Below are 17349 nucleotides of genomic sequence, written 5' to 3'. Positions count from 1 at the left end.
GCCTTGAAGAATCATTTGATCTCAGAGGACGAAGACGAAATTATAGAGCGGCGCTTCATCCATCAACTCTTGTCTAATGATGAGAATCTTTTGCTCAAGGCTGTGCAGTAATAATGTGTTAGGAAATGGGAAGAGATTTCAATGAGAACAATAAATTTCAGAACTACTCTTGAGAGGGCAAATATTTGATTTCTTCTAAGTAAAGACAGTCAGTCTTGGCTGTTTTTTCCCACATTCATCCTTTCAATGTTTTTGAAAGTTTCAATCAATCAATCAATCAATCAATCAATCAATCAATCAATCAATCAATCAATGAATCAATCAATCAATCAATCAATCAATCAATCAATCAATCAATCAATCAATCAATCAATCAATCAATCAATCAATCAATCAACCACCCAACCAACCAACCAACCAACCAGTCTGTCTGTCTGTCTGTCTGTCTGTCTATCTATCTATCTATCTATCTATCTATCTATCTATCTATCTATCTATCTATCTATCTATCTATCTATCTATCTATCTATCTATCCATCCATCCATCCATCCATCCGGTCTATGAACCTTAAATTGTAAAAATTTTCAACTTTCAAATGTTTTTTAAACTTTTCCTTTCTTGAGAAACTTTGCTTTGTAGTTAAAGTTATTTTTAATAATCATGTCATTCAAATTCCTTATGTTCAGTTTTGAATTGCTGTTCTACATCCTGTTTACTCCTCAATTCAAATTATTATGTGATCACTTCACTTACACTGTTCAAATATTTTTCAGGGATATTGCAGGAAAATGGCTTGAAAGAGCATCAATGCCACCCTTTCAGTTCAGTGGCCCAATTTAGTTCTGCTTCACTCAGTGTGTGTTTGAGAGAATCTGGGAGAAATGACCATTTCTGCTTTGCTTCTTTCTTTCCCTCTCTCTCTCTTTGACTTCTCAGGCTGTTTGAAACTCTTCAGTCTCTTTTCTGGTCTGTGTTCGGGCTGTTGAATCTGTACGTTACCAATGTGAAGGCTCGTCATGAGTTCACCGAGTTTGTGGGGGCCACCATGTTCGGCACTTACAACGTCATCTCACTGGTGGTGCTACTGAACATGCTCATCGCTATGATGAACAACTCTTACCAGCTCATCGCTGTGAGTGCCAGCAAATACAATTATAATGTAAGGGTTTATACTGCTCTCACATCAATTGTTTGGGATTGAAAGTAAGTATGGAAAGTAAGTGAAAGTAAAGAGATTTAGAGCACTTGTAGAGATCTTGTAATATGTGAAGTCAGATTTAATAAATGCCCATTTTAATTATTAATTATTAATTATTATTCACACTTTTCAGCACAAAAACTTGTATTGTATTTATTAACTACATGCAATGTAGTTTAACCAGAAGCTAAATGTCCTAAAATAACACTGTGCCATATTTAATAGGTTGCATCTTATTCATAAAACTAACAGATATTTGTATAGAGCAATTAAAGGAATAGGTCACTTAAAAATGAAAATCCTGTCATCATTTACTCACCCTCAAGTTGTTTCAACCCTGTATGAATTTCTTTCTTCTGCTGAACACAAAAGAAGATATTTTGAAGAATGTTAGTAACCAGACTGTTGATGGACCCCATTGACTAGTAGGGAAAAAAAAAATACTATGGAAGTCAATCGGGTCCATCAACTGTTTGGTTACCAACATTCTTCAAAATATCTTCTTCAGTGTTCAGCAGAAGAAATACATTTGTACAGGTTTAAAACAAATTGAGGGTGAGTAAATGATGACAGAATTTTTAAGTGAACCATTCCTTTAATATTGTGCTATTACCATCTGGGTCAATGACAAATAAGAGTGTCCTTGAGCAAATCTAGTTTACAACAGTTTAAATGTGCCAAGCTCTCAGTATTCTTACTATGTAGTATTCTTTGCATCATGTAGTTTCATACAGTTTTAACAAAAATTGAGAATAGAATAGAATAGAATAGAATAGAATAGAATAGAATAGAATAGAATAGAATAGAATAGAATAGAATAAAAAGCCTTTATTGTTATTATACTCATGTACAATGAAAGTGCTTCTCTTGGTGCCGGAAAAAATATACAACAAACCAAAACAATATTACATACGTATAGTACAAAAGTAAACAATTATGTAATCAAATATTTATAAATATTGCACTAATATAAATATATTGCACTAAACATGTTTATTGCAAAGTTTATTGCACAACACTTTATTTTTAGGTTACACATTACATAATAATAACAGTAAATTATGCATAATTACAAGTAACAAGCCCTAACCCTAACCCTAACCTTAACTGTAAGTACATGTAGTTAATTAATATCACTCAGTACTTATTTGTGTAATTACACTGTAACAAACACTGTGACACCTTAAAATAAAGTGTAACCAAAACGTTTATATCATTAAAAAAAATTTTTTTTGAAAAACTAAAATTGCCAAATAAAACTTTATAATATATTTTTCAAGGTAAAAAGTATTTTTTATAAATATCATGCACATTTTGGGAAAGTTGCACCACTTGACATTTTTTATCCAGTACAACTATCTTGTCATAAAAAGGTCAAATGATCTGATATTAAGATACTTATTGACCTTGACACAATCATTTCCTGTCGTTTCTGCTTTTGAATTCCCTATGTGTTTTCACACATTTAATGAATATTAAATCCATTAGTATCTTTAGGATACTAAAAGACCATCATATTTTAGCAGTTTTGTGACAGTCAGATGTGCTCATGTTTATGTACTTTTCAGCGTGTTAGTTATGTGATTATAACCTACATTTAGAGCCAGTTTCACCGCCTGCGTGTGTCTCATAATGGGAACTGTTATTCAAGTAAACACAATTCTGAGTAAACGCTCATCATCCAATCACAACAAAAGCCAGTCTGGGACACTATCCCAACTGGCACTTTCAGCACTGTCCTCCATCCAACTGGCTGTCTGTTGTTCTGCTGTAGGATCACGCAGACATTGAGTGGAAGTTTGCTCGTACAAAGCTGTGGATGAGCTACTTTGATGAGGGAGGGACGTTACCGCCACCCTTCAACATCATACCTAGTCCAAAGTCTGTGTGGTACCTGTGTGTGTGGCTGCACTGCCGTCTGTGTGGACACGGAGAATCAAGGCACGAGGACGAGTGTAAACATGGAAAACTCAAAGAGTTCACGGTAATGCATTATGCGCTTTCATTCTGAATGCAGCGTGGGTGGTACATTATAGCTTTCACTCAGTACATTTTACACAGCCCCTGACTAAAGCAAACAAAAACAGCATAATTGCCATTATAAACAGCGATTTTTGAAGAACCACTAAGTATTGCTGAAGACAAGCATTGCTATCACGCTCATTCTTTGTTAACTCTTAACCCTGAGGATTACATTTAGTTTGTGCTGTGGAAATTAATTTTACCTCAGATCATGTGGTTTATTGAGGAAAGTTTTGCTATTAATTTTCCAAGCAATCAGTCTCCTTATTTTAGCCTGGTGGATGGTGGGAAAAGGGACTGTCCAGCTAGAAATTGTTTTGTTCTAGTAATGTTTTTAGTGACATGGGGCATTCTTCATGCTGCAGTGGATTCTGGGAGCCATGGAGGAGATGCATCCAGAATGCACTGCAGTATGAAACATGTCACCGTTGTTGAGATTCATTCACTGATTCATGATGTCTAAGTGAGTCTAATGGACACATGAGATAGGATGTTTAGAGTACAATGTGTTTTGAAAATCTCATGCTGTAGAAAGACAGGGCTACAATAATCAAAAATATAAAATGAATTATATATCACACCCATATGATCAAAGTTTAGACACCGAATGAGATCAGTGAGTCAGGCCACTAGATGATAATTATGTCACCATCAATAGCTAGCCAAACTACCCGATCACGTTATCTCTTGGCTTTTTCGTCATAACGAATGTGTCTTATAAACACACAGTTACAGCAGCCAGAGAACAACCAAGGTTAAAAAGTCAAGGGTCAAGAGCCCAACTAAAGCAAACACTAATCATCATAATAGTGACCTAACCCTCAACATCTAAATCTCTGTTAATTCTCAATAAGGACATAGATGTATGTGTCACATCTTTTTTTGTGGTTTTGTTTCAAGTTTATGTTTTCATGTCTTATATTTTGTAGTTTTCATAGTCATGGTTCCTATTTGTCATGTGATTTTCCCTTTTCCTGATGTGATCTTGCCATGTGCTTCCCCTGTTTATGTGTCATGTTCTGATTGGTTGTTTTGGTCATGTGGTTCTCTGTTCTGTTTGGTCATTGTAGCCCTCATGTTATCATTGTCTCTTGATTTGTTTGTGTTAACTCGCCAAGAGTGGACTCTGTTAAAGTCAAACTGGTTAGTAATTAGTGAAGCTGGTCATGCTGTTTGTGGAGTTTTAGGAAAACGGTCTGGGAATGAAAATGTTCTGCCACTGAAAACATTAAATTACCTAGCTATTACATATTTCAAATAATGAATATAATCTGACAGTAACAGGTTTATCATAAATAGTACTTCTTTTGTGCAAATCACTCAAAAAACTCATTTTCATGTACCTGCTCATTCTAGAGTAGCCTATACAAACAGGCCACATTAGCAAAAAGGTTCATTGTCCATTCTCAATTCATAGTTATTACGTGACGTCACAATTCCTTTTGAAATGCCTGGATTTCGCCTTTGAAATTTCACTAAACAATGGTAAATGTGAGCACTCTTTAAGGTGGGACTTCCTTCCTACAGCCAGCCGCCATATTGAGTGTTGCGAAGCTTGTGTCAAAAATACAATTGGCGAATTGTAAGACAGAACCTCAGCTGCCTTAGGGGCAATTCACACAGAACGCGTTTTTCTATTCCAACGTGCTACTTTTCCATTGTTTTTCTATGTAAACACGCTAGACGGACGTGTATAACCATTGCGCTCGCGTCTTGTTGTCTTTTGTAGCGTCTAGCACATGTCACGGATTTCTAAAAAGGCGGTGCTTAAGTTAAAATCAGTTCAACTTTTGAAAATCACATCTCGGGACTTGCATTTTTCCCCATTCCACTGCCTGCGTCTCGTGTTTTTCAAAGCAAAAACGCGTTCTGTGTGAACGAGCCCTTACTGAGAGTTATGGTTTCTTACATTCAAGTCAAGTTACCTTTATTTATGTAGCCCTGTGTACAAAACAGATTGCTTCAAAGCAGTTTTACAGTGATTAATAGGATTCAATGATGGACAGATTTTTAACACCAATTATGAAATTCATCTATAAGGCGGTTCTGTAGAAAACAGTGATGTCAAAGTACAGCTCAGTTCAGTTCTAATCCAATAGTGTCAATGCAGTCAAATCAATAATATTGTTGGATATATTGTGTGCCAAACTAAGCAAGTTTGAGGAAGGAACCCAAACTCTATATTTTGACTCAGATCAATATTTCGTGTCTAATTATTTATTTATGTGGCAAGTAGCCGTGTAATAAGCGGGATAATGTACATCCGCTTAGCATCGGGATCCTGATCACCCTGTCCGGGTTTATTCTGACATAACAACCGGCTGGACGTACATTATCCCTTACATAAATCCTTAAAATGGTTTCAAGGATGTCCTGCCATTAAATAAGGTTTGGATTTAACCTACTAGGGCTTGTCTATTTGACATCCAGCCTCAAGTTGCCCTATGCCGATTTTGGTTGCTAGGCAACCTCGCTTCAACCATATCAATTCCCCTGACATCTTTCGATCAATTGAACTTCTCTCCTCTGTGAGGTGGGCTCTACTGTTTCTGCAAACTCACTCGCCCACGTTCTCCCACACACAGCACATGGAGCGGACAGTTTTGGGTTTAAGAATCATTATGTAAGGCTGCTATCATTTATTTTTTCATTTTTAGCTAGCATTTCAGTGAAGAATATGTGTGTAAAATGCTTTTAGAAGATTTCAAGGAATAGTTAAAAATTCCGTCATTTACTCACCCTCATGTTTCTGTCTTCTGTGGAATACAATAGGAGAAAATGTGCTGGTATAGACCTTATGTAGCCCGCCCCTTTTCAGCGCTGCACTCGTTGCGTTCTGTCTTCCGGTTTGTATTTCCACAGCATGACGGTAAGATCTTATGGATTTATGAATGACTCGGTTTAAAATCTTCCCGGTCTACTGACATTTATGACATCCACTTCAAACATTACAAAGCTCATGATATCTTTCATTAACTGCAATAAGTAAATCCACTTCACCAGCTCATTACTCTTCGACAGCGATGCCATAGAAATATACGGAGCTGCCGCAGAAACGGAAGTTCAAAGACACAATTAAAGACGGCTGCAGGCTTGTTTCTCTGACGCATAAAGTCTGCACAGTTATAATAAACTGGAGCTGTCAAGCTAAAGTTAACACCACATTTTTGTATTGTTTCAGACTTTGAATTGAGATGCATGGACCACTTTTTATGATAGCTATTTGATATTTTTGCATCCGTTTTGAAGTCAAAGCTCCACTTTAATGCCATTGCATTGAAATGACTTCAAAACTTTTTCTTTTTTTTGTTCTATGGATGGAAGTCATGCAGGTTTGGAACAGGTGAACAAATGACAACAATTTTCGGTCACACTTTAGATTATGGTCCAATTCTCACTATTAACTAATTATTAACTATGCCTCAATAAACTCCTAATTGCTGTTTATTAATAGTTAGTAAGGTAGTTGTTAAGTTTAGGTTTTGGGAAGGATTAAGGGATGTACAATATGGTCATGCAGAATGCAAGGCATTAATATGTGCTTTATAAGTTCTAATAAACAGTCAAAATCCAACAATAACTAGTTAATAGTCAGAATTGGACCATAAACTAAAGTGTTACCACTATTTTCATTTTAGGGACTATTCTAAACTATTCAGGATTAATTGTCATTAAGTAAAACCATGAAAAACATGTCTTTACTTGTAACAAAATGAATGTTAATTGAAATAAAATAAAATGAGAAAAATATATTATCAAAGACCATTTTTGAATAAAAATTAAACAGAAAATATAAAACTAAAATCTAATTGAACATATTAACAAAACCTGTAATAGCATTTTAATTTATATCAACACTGGAGTTATTTTATGATTGAATATTTACCTTTGCATCTGTATAATGCCACACATTTATTGTTGAAATCTGTTTTTGCTCAATCTGTTTTAGGAAAGGCATGCCGACAACCTCATCCAGAACCAGCACTACCAGGTAATGACTGTACCCATCACATTTTGGCATCCATGTCACAAATCCATTTTTCAGCATGCTGTTAGATTCAACCCATGCTGTTAATATGTTAACAAATGGCAACAATTTATTCAAATGAGAAAACAAACGTTAGCCGATGGGCATCATGCATATTAATGACTTATTAGAGCTTTGCAAGCCATATAATTTGCATGCTTTTCATAAATAATAGTTCTAGGTGCTTGCAAAGAAACAAATTGTGAGATTTTCAAAGGTGTTGATCATGATCATGCTTAAAATATATATTGATAGCATGTAGAAATACTGTTAATTGTCATTTGACAATATTCGGTACTTGCTCTAATTGCATTACATCCTGTCCTGCTTCTTATTTGATAACCACTGATGGACATTGCTAATGTATTAATTCATAGCCAGACAGACTCCAGCAACCTCTGGTGCGAGTCGCGACACTGTAATGAACATCCAAAGAGTGAGTGTGTGAAAAGTGTGTGTCAAGTTCCAAAATGGACAAAAACACCATAAAAGAACCCTAAAAATGTTGATGTGCCATTATGAATTCACAAGACCGGGAATGTAGTGTAAGTCTATATGGAGTCGTTTGAACTACTTTTGTGATGCATTTATTGGATTTATTTTTTTGGTGTTGTTGCTATATTTTTGAGCTTGACAGCTTTGTCGTTAAATAGCAAGAGCTGTGTGATGATTGTTCAAAATCTATTCTTCTATATTCTGTGGGAAAATTAAAGCACACGGACTTTGAACAACATGAGGATGAATAAATAATGATAGAGTTGTCATTTTTGGGTGAACTATTCCTTTGAGCAGTGTATTTTGTGAGTGTGAGGTTGTATATAATTGCTACAGACAAATGTTACTCCCAAAAATCAAGAGCTGCAGTTGCAGCTCTGTTATTTTTGTTATTGTGCGTAAGCTTGTTTTGGCTCACTCTTTATTGGATATGCAAATCAATGCTAATGAATGCACATCCAGATTTTCACCATACATGAATATGCCCAAAACTGATTTTCACCCATTATTAAACTGGGATCTCAAAATATGCGCATGCCAATCACATCGAAAGCCCATCAACTTATCTCACTGTGATGGTTCATGATGCAGTGGTAATGTTGAGCACATACCACATCCATTACTGCAATGCTTTTCCTTCGTTCATCCTGCATTGTTTCTGTATTCATATAATTTATTTGCCAATAAGACTCAGATACGGTTTATTTCTCTTTTAGTTTTGTTTTGTTGACCTCTTTTACAGGCCTAAACATTTGATTTTATTATTTGGATTTTCTTTTAGAAATTTTTTATGGCCCTCATTCCTTGCTTGGTCCCTCACACTCACCCTGTCCGAGATTATATCATCACCTCATGTGGGGATGAGGAAAGTCCTTGTAAATCATTTTGAAGAGGAAAACATGGTTGTTTGTAGATCAGAAGGCAACATGTCAAGATAAATGTGTGTGTTTGTGGCTGTTTTCAGGGGGTGATCAGAAACTTGGTAAAGCGATACGTTGCAGCCATGATCCGCAGTGCTAAAACAGACGAAGGGCTGACAGAGGAGAACTTCAAGGTGTGAGGATTTTTTTTATTTTTTTTTATCTTATTCCCTTTATAGACACTTATCTAATTTTATAGAGGCCATTGTGATCTCATTTGTTTTACATTTGGATAGACACTGAAACATACAATATCAACATAGGTTACTGGCAGCATCATAAAAATAAACCCTTTTATGCATGGGCAATAATAATGAGATCTCTTTGCCAGGTTGTTAGTAAAGTAAAGTAGACATTATTATAAAAAGGCCTGGTTTCACAGTTAGGGCTTAGATTAAGCCAGGATTTGGCTTTAGTTTTAATTAGGGCATTTAAACAGCTTTTTTTAAACGTGCCTTAGAAAAAAATAAACATTACTGATGTGCATTTTGAGACAAAACAATGACACTGACATATTTTATGATTCACTTTCAGTTAAAACAGTTCAAACATGCATTTTAGTCTGGGACTAGTTTAAGCCTTGTCTTTGAAACTGGAGGAACATGAACGGTTTATATACTTAAAAAGTAAATTAACCTTGAACTAAGTCATAAATAAGCCATATTTGCTTTTATAATACAGCAGCAAATTTAGCTGTATTAGGATAAGACATCAATGTTCTATATATAATTATTGTGATTGTTAATTATATTATTAACATTAATATTGTTAATATATGAGTATTAATATTAATAAAATGGTTTATTAGCCTGACTTGACAGTTTATACAGCAACTTAAATAAATATAGAATTAAGTTGATGTGCGATCAAAATGTATGTTCAAACATGGCTCATCCAAACCTTTTAGAACATCTAGGCTATTTAGCTTGATATGCATTTCATAGTCTAAATAATGATTTCCTTTCATTTCCTTATGCTTTCACTTTAAATGCGAAGTGTAATCATAATGATATGACAATAAGAACGATATGTCCAAATTTCCATCCTGCATGCGACAGGACATTTTGTTGGCTGTGATGCCTTCTTCCATCTCCTCTTCTATATTAAACACTTGGGAAGAGACTGATAATGGAAGGTAACAAACTCCAGTGAAGGCATATCCCTAAACTCCACAAGAAAAACCATAAGGACTTAAGCATTAGATGTTATGAAGATAAATGTCGTAACGTTGGAATATTTCCTGTAATTAGGTGATGTGGTTAAGCTCTGGTAATTGAATTCCGTTTCTTTGCATTCAGGAACTGAAGCAGGACATCTCCAGTTTCCGCTACGAGGTTCTAGACCTGCTGGGCAACCGTAAACCCCCGCGCCGCACATACTCTTCCAGTAGTGATGCCACTCAGCAGGACGAAACAGCTGAGCCTGAGGAAGAAGAAGATGAGGAGGGAGACGGGCTCGGAGGACACCGATGTGGGGATGAGGAAGAGTCAACCAGATCCAAAGCATCTACATCCTTTTCCCAATGTTACAGGAGTAACCGAGAGTCCCAGTTCAGCGTATCGGCCCTGTTTAGGTCCATGTCGGGACCGGCCAGAGAAAGACTAGAAAGCAACGGCTTGAGGAAGAACGTATCCCACCCCTCTGCATTTGTGCGGACCTTTTCACGCTCCAAGAAAAACTCTTTGCAGCGTTTGGGAATGCTGATGTCGCGCATGAATGGACACGTCCCGGATCCGCATGCGGAGACCCCTGGAGTTCAGCCGTCTGCATACAGCGTCTCAGACAGCGTACCGCAGACATCTTGGCACGACCCTCAGACGCTGTCGAAGGTAACACAGAGCGAGATGCACCTGCACACGCTGGGATTGGGACCCTCTGAGACTGAACATAACCCAATGCAGGCCACATCTCGACGGGCAAACGGCAGAGAGAGTCTCCTCCTCCGGCCGCCCCCGCTGCACTGTGCTTCCTCCAGCGCACAGCTCTTGGCCTCCAGTGATGGCTGGATGGGACCCTGTGACATTTTAGGCTCCTCCAGCTGGGAACAAGAGGAGTCTGTTACGACACAGCTGTAGTGGCAGTAGCGAAGGCCATTGGGTTCAAAAGGTTTGACAATAGTGAAAGGCCTGTAACGCTCATACTTTAGCATCTTTACGCTTTGCACACATTGGATCTTATTCACTCAACACGAACAAAACAAATAGTGTAAAATCGTTCATAAAACCTCAATGCGAGAGTCAATGCGACCATTTAGGTAATGTGTATTTATGCGTTCCAAATTATTTGAAAAAATGTGTTCCACTTGTGTTTATTGATTTGAGGCTCATAGTCTTTAAATACTGGGAATTTATATTCAAAGGTGAAGCTTGTAACTACACTGCCATTGGTCAGATAATAGATAGCCCTGCCCCCAAACCACCATAACTTTCAAAGCAAAATCTGCATCTGAAATCACATACTTCCCTACTGTATAGTGGGTGAAAAGAGAAGTATGTCCAAATTCACAGTATTTATAAAATAGTAGTTGAAAAGTACAGTAGTCAACATTTGAAGTGGATCAAAACCTTTCATCAAAGTTATACATGAACTTTGAACAATACCTGTACTTGTCTTAAGACAACATTGATGAACTTTTTTAACCCACTTTGCGGCGCCACTTTTTAACGCACAGGGATCAAGACGCATAATTCTTTGCATTTATAAAAGTAGACATGATTTAATAAATATTTATAGACTACTTTTATATTTGGAGCAACTAACCCCACTTCTACCCTAAACCTATCCATCTCTAAACAATATAAAACACGTAACAAGGAAATAAAAGTACAGTCACAGGTATTAATTGCAAAAACTGACCAAAAACAGTATTCAAGTATTAACTCATGTTGCATTCCAAGTCCTCTGAAGCCATACGATATCTTTATGTGAAGTGAACAGAGTGGATCTTAATGCTTTAATCGCTGAAATGATCCCGCCGCTCCGTGAATGCATGCAGTCATATCTCATTCAAAAGATACACCCATAGACAGTATATAAACTGGACTCAGTGACCCCATAGACTTCAATGGAGAAAAGTGAAGCAAATTAGAAGCACTCACTTCCTGATGGCTGAGCGTACTGCGCAGACTCAAACTGAGCTTGACGACGTAGATGTGACGTGAGCAACCTATCTGACAGTTGTAAGTCTTCTAGTAGCTGTGCCAAGAGAAATCTGAATCATTCCCTTCCGAATCTTGCAGAGACGGAGAGTGTGAGTAGGAGCTGTCCATGAGCTAGGAGCAGGAGCAACTTTATGACTCTCTATGGGCTTCTCCCTTGACTTTATCGGACTTCATGCCTCCACGTCCCCCCGATTGACTGCAAGCTTCTCCTCCTGTCTATACGGTAATTTCCAGAGAGTCACGTGGTTATGACGCAATCGTTAGCCTATTTTTACAAAAACTGCTTCTACGGGGTCATAACGTAAGATGCAAGGTAATGGAGCCTTTTATACATTGTCGTGTTTCTTTAGAAATAAAAAATGGACAAAGGGAGTCTTTAAACGCCTCAGATGTAAAGTTATTCGCTGTCAAAGTGACACCAAAATGAATGGGAGTCAATGGAATGCTAAAAGCAGGTGATGGCTTGTTAGCCAATGGTGGCCCCCGGGGGTGGTACGCTTTTCGGGTGCTGGATTGCCCCCCTGGATACACCCGACTCTTTAGCATGACGCAATTGGTCACGAGACATACGAGAGCCGATGCCATTTTACAATCAAAGCTGACGTAACGTCTTCGGTCTGCAATTTTAGAATTTGTGCATGATCTACGGCTGATGGAGACGGTGATCGCTTTTGGGTCTCTTCTTCACACAAATCAATCCTTTGGCCTCAGAACACTTGGGATTTTTGTACTTTTTGAATAAATTGTGCCTGTAGTCATATATGCCTGTTATATCCTGTGTTTTATATTACATAATACACAAATGGATAGGTTTAGGGGTGGGGTTGGGTTACGTATTCAAACTTATCTAAAAAAAACAATATATATATATAAATGTAAATAAAATTATTCTGGCTGATTAAATTGAGAATCACACTCCAACATGTCATAATGGCAAAATTATAACCTAATATATATGTTCATCATGACTATAACATTCCCATGCCCAATGCTCCCATGTAAGATTCTAAAGGTTTCTCATTGAAAGTAATGAGGTACCCTGTGCATCGAAAAAATTATGCTAAATGGGTAGCTACCCTCTGCGTTAAGTGACCAAGCGTCAATGTGTGACGAGTTGTGAGAATGTGTTGGATGAACACTTTATTAACCCATGGCGCCAGAGGAGACGATTTGTGAAGTGACACAACTAACACTGGTAGATCCCATGACAATGACAACATGATGGATCTAACCGCAGAACCTAATTCCACCAAGTGCAACATGTTTCTGGATCAACATCTTTGTTGATTCTGGAACAGCATTTTAATCAACTAATCAGATTTGAAGTACATGTTTACAGTTTATGTCAAATTTAAGCTTACAACCAGGGTTAGGTGCTTCTACATCAGTGTTATTTACCTGTCATTTCCCTCTGATGTTAGGGATAACTTATGGGTAGGGTTAAATTTTGTTGTTAAAAATGTTGTTCCAGGGTCAACAAAACATGTTAATGCATTGAACTCAGCAAAATCAGGACGTTTTATATATAGTATGCTATATAGTATGTATGCATGTAGTATAAATACAATTAGTACATAGTACATACTACATCCGGCATGTTGGCATTGTCATGTGATCTATGACATCAGTTGTGTGGCTTCCTCACCTTTACGGATCCTCTCCCATGCCCTCATTGAATAGTAAAGCGTCTATCTATGCACACTTCAAAATCTCTGCGGAAGTAGCAAGTCATCCCGTTATTTGTTTTTATGAATACTGCAAATTTGCATGTACTACTAATTTGATGTACTAACTCTCTCGCATACTATTAGCAGGGAAATAGGCATATTGCGATGCAGGAACTGCATTACACTTTTCGGGGAAATCAACTTGTCTTAAGCTGTCTTTTCACTGCACACAACATTTGAATACAACTCAAGTAGCAATTCACTTTTTGGATCTCCGCAAGCTTTTACCTTAAGGGTGGTGGAACGAATAATCAAATACAAATAGTAAAAGCTATGCATTTACTGTAGGACAAATGACCACCAGTACTTTTGGATAAAACATAAGGACACAACCTTAATAAAGTATAAATATTTATTTCAAGTATTTGTTCTATGGGAGGTGTTCAGATCAAAGAGTAGATATACAAAGATGGTTCACTGATAATACTGTGGCTGCATCTGAAATTGCATACTATATAGTAGGTCAAAAACAGTACAGACCCTTTCCAAAAAATTTGAATATCATGGAAAAGTTTATTTATTTCCATAATTCCATTCAAAACGTTAAACGTCCATAGATTATAGATTCAGGGCCCACAACTTAAACGATTTCAAGTATTTAGTTGTTTATTTGTACATAATTTGGGCTTCCAGCTCATAAAACCCACGAAAACAGGATTTCAACAAATTAGAATATTACATGAAATCACACAGTAATTACACAGTGATACCACGGTCAGTGAACCAGGTTTTGGTTATTTTGGCAGTGTGGGCAGGTGCAAATCCTGCTGGAAAATGAAGTTAGCACCTCCATAAAGCTTGTCTGCTGAAGGAAGCATGAAGTGCTCTGAAAATGTCCTGGTAGACGGCTGCGTTGAGTGGACAGCACAGTGGACCAACACCAGCCGATGACATGGCTCCCAAAACCAACACAGACTGTGGAAACATCTTGGATTGTGTGCCTCTCCATTCTTCCTCCAGACTCTGGGACCTTGGTTTCCAAATGAGATGCAAAATTTGCTCTCATCAGAAAAGAGGACTTTGGTCCATTGTGCTTTATTAAATCCAGAGTCAACGCAGCCGTCTACCGGGACATTTTCAGAGCATGCTGACTTCATTTTCCAGCAGGATTTGCACCTGCCCACACTGCCAAAATAACCAAAACCTGGTTCACTGACCGTGGTATTACTGTGTAATTACTGTGTGATTTCATGTAATATTCAAATTTTTTTAAATCCTGTTTTCGTGGGTTTTATGAGCTGGAAGCCCAAATTATGTACAAATAAACAACTAAATACTTGAAATCGTTGAAGTTGTGGGCCCTGAATCTATAATCTATGGAAGTTTAACATTTTGAATGGAATTATGGAAATAAATAAACTTTTCCATGATATTCAAATTTTTTGGAAAGGGTCTGTATGTGACAAAAGTAGTATGTCCGAATTCACAATACCCCGGATGACCTACTACTTCCACTGAGATTCTGAAGTGTGCATATGATGGACACTTTACTATCCCATGAGGCCACAGGAGAGATTTGTGATTGGCACTGAAGCAACGCACATAATAATGACAACATGGTGAATGTCGTACATCCAGATTACTTTAATGCTACACACATTCATACTATATAGAACATACTTTTTTAGCGGTCATGAAGTAATTACTTATTCAAAGTATGCGATTGCGGATGCAGCCTATGAATGGGGGAAACTGCTATGTGCAATATGGCGGTAAATTTCCGCCTTCTTAATAAATGAACCAATAGCAGTTGGTAAAGTCACTCCATCACTTTAGCTGCCGTTAGCAGCTCTGGTTTCCCATAGAAACTGGAGACTCGTACTTGGGACTGCACATGTGCATTGGTTTGACCAACTGGAAATATATGATTTTTAACACCATTTGAGCATAAGAAACAACATTTATGATGCAGTTCATGTCAGACTTTATTGGTGACTTCAAACATGAAATTTAATCGTAAGCTTGGAGAATGTTGTTTCCCCATTCAAAGAGATAGTAGCTGTACTTGCGTGACCGAAATAGCTGCTGTGAGGCGTTTCAAAGATGGCCGCCGAGTGAAATGACTTGCCTTAAAGGGACTTTGGTTCAGATGCACCCTTAACAAAAGTAGCAACTTTCTCGCACAAATCCATCTGATGTAAAAACCTTTGTTTAAAAATTTTCATTTTGCAAAGCTTCAAATTAAATGTTTTTAACCTTCACTTCAGATTACAGACCAATCGCGCCGCATGCTCAGTTCTGCTGTGATGTTTTCCAGTGTTAATGCTAGTGCAATATTTTTGAAAACAAGCTTAAACTGCAGACTTGAAGAGCGCGTATTGAAAGTCCTTTTAGGAAGTGGAAATAAAACCAATATATGGAATATAACGTCTGATACATAATGTCACTTATTGACTGACCATGAAGTGACATTTTAGCATCAGAAAATACAGGTAACAGGATGGAGACCTTAAGATATATGCATCTTTGTAATACATTTAGCATATAAAGGGCACCAAATGGTTTCAAATGAATCTTAAAATATGCTACAAAAATTATGCATCTATGTGACTGGTAATATATTTTAATTTGTTTTTCACAGATGTTTTATAGCAACTGATATTAAATAGGGAGTTGGCTCCTAAAAACCACAACGCATTATCTAATATTTAGTTTATGTGGAAGTTGATCACTGGGAGCTACTGTAGATTTAGCTGATCTCATGTCAGGTCTTCATCAGACTCTGAGACCCTGAACCTGTCACAAATAATATATCAGATCCATTCTACACTTTCTCTTGTGGGCTTTTAATCTCTCACTTGTGTTGTTTTATTATGGTATTAATTTATGCTGTCAGTTATCAACAGTAAATTCTAAAATTCTTTTTTGTAAGCTTCATTTTCTAACAAATTATTTTTCTATATTATTTTTCTGACATAAAAGGCACCTTTTTGTTACACCATGTAAAACTATGAGATTTTTATACCTTGATTTGCAATAGAGGCATCAGTGGTTTTCTATTTCATTTCTTTTTTGTGTGTGGTCACTAAATAAATCATATCTGGGTTATCATCTGTAATGATTGAAACTGCACTTTTGCTGCTCTGGGAAGTCATCTTTGACCAGAAATGCCTATTTTCCAGGTAAAGTCCAGGTTCTTGGTGTGCTGTCCCAAGGAAAGGTCCCCGTTTTACAGCATGCAAATACTGCAAAAAAAGCCTGACCAAAAGGCCGCTGCAACTACATGAAGAATTTAACCTGGACGAAAAACACTTATCAAAAAAAAAGACGCAGTAATCAGGTTCAAGGTAGTTTCATGTTAGCTAGTCATGTTAAATTAAGGTACGTTTACACGGCAACGATGTACTATAAAATAGGTGTAAAGGGTACCTGATATCCATACTTGAGTAAATATACAGATATCTTACAGCGAAAGACTCCATTACAAGTTACCAATTGCAATACGACTTGAGTAAAAGTCTTACCCCCAGTTTCACAGACGAGGCTTATGCTAGTCCCAGACTAAAATGCATGTTTGAGCTGCTAACCCTTGTGCTGCATTATATACTTGACTACATTGAGTGCATTAATGACCAAAAATGGCCATTAATGACTAAATTTCCACTTTTACTAACTTAAATCTTTTAACCAGCATCAGTCCTCATCATAACTACCAAATATTTATTTAATTTCAGGATTTTAACCCTTTAAATTCCAGTTTTGGTGGCTATACCATCATTTTGTATAGGAGGAAAAAACACAAAAATGTAATATTTTCCATACACTAAATGCAAAGAGAAAACTTTAGCTTTGGATTAT

At 37.1% G+C, this 17349-nt stretch overlaps 1 protein-coding gene across 3 annotated transcripts in view; it reads left to right on the top strand.

Moving 5' to 3' along the window:
- trpc5b (transient receptor potential cation channel, subfamily C, member 5b) overlaps nt 1-16599 on the top strand; it is a 66651-nt gene extending 50052 nt beyond the window's left edge. For all 3 annotated transcript variants that reach the window (XM_082141841.1, XM_082141842.1, XM_082141840.1), the window contains 5 exons: nt 938-1133; nt 2974-3183; nt 7171-7212; nt 8708-8797; nt 9962-16599. In XM_082141841.1, coding sequence (XP_081997967.1) covers nt 938-1133; nt 2974-3183; nt 7171-7212; nt 8708-8797; nt 9962-10738 — 1315 coding nt within the window. In that variant the 3' untranslated portion in view covers nt 10739-16599. The remainder of the gene's footprint in view (nt 1-937; nt 1134-2973; nt 3184-7170; nt 7213-8707; nt 8798-9961) is intronic.
- The last annotated feature ends 750 nt before the right edge of the window (nt 16600-17349 follow it).

Source organism: Leuciscus leuciscus, assembly GCF_965113295.1.
Source record: "Leuciscus leuciscus genome assembly, chromosome: 16".
Taxonomy (NCBI): Eukaryota; Metazoa; Chordata; class Actinopteri; order Cypriniformes; family Leuciscidae; genus Leuciscus; species Leuciscus leuciscus.
This window is presented reverse-complemented; position numbering and strand designations above follow the sequence as displayed.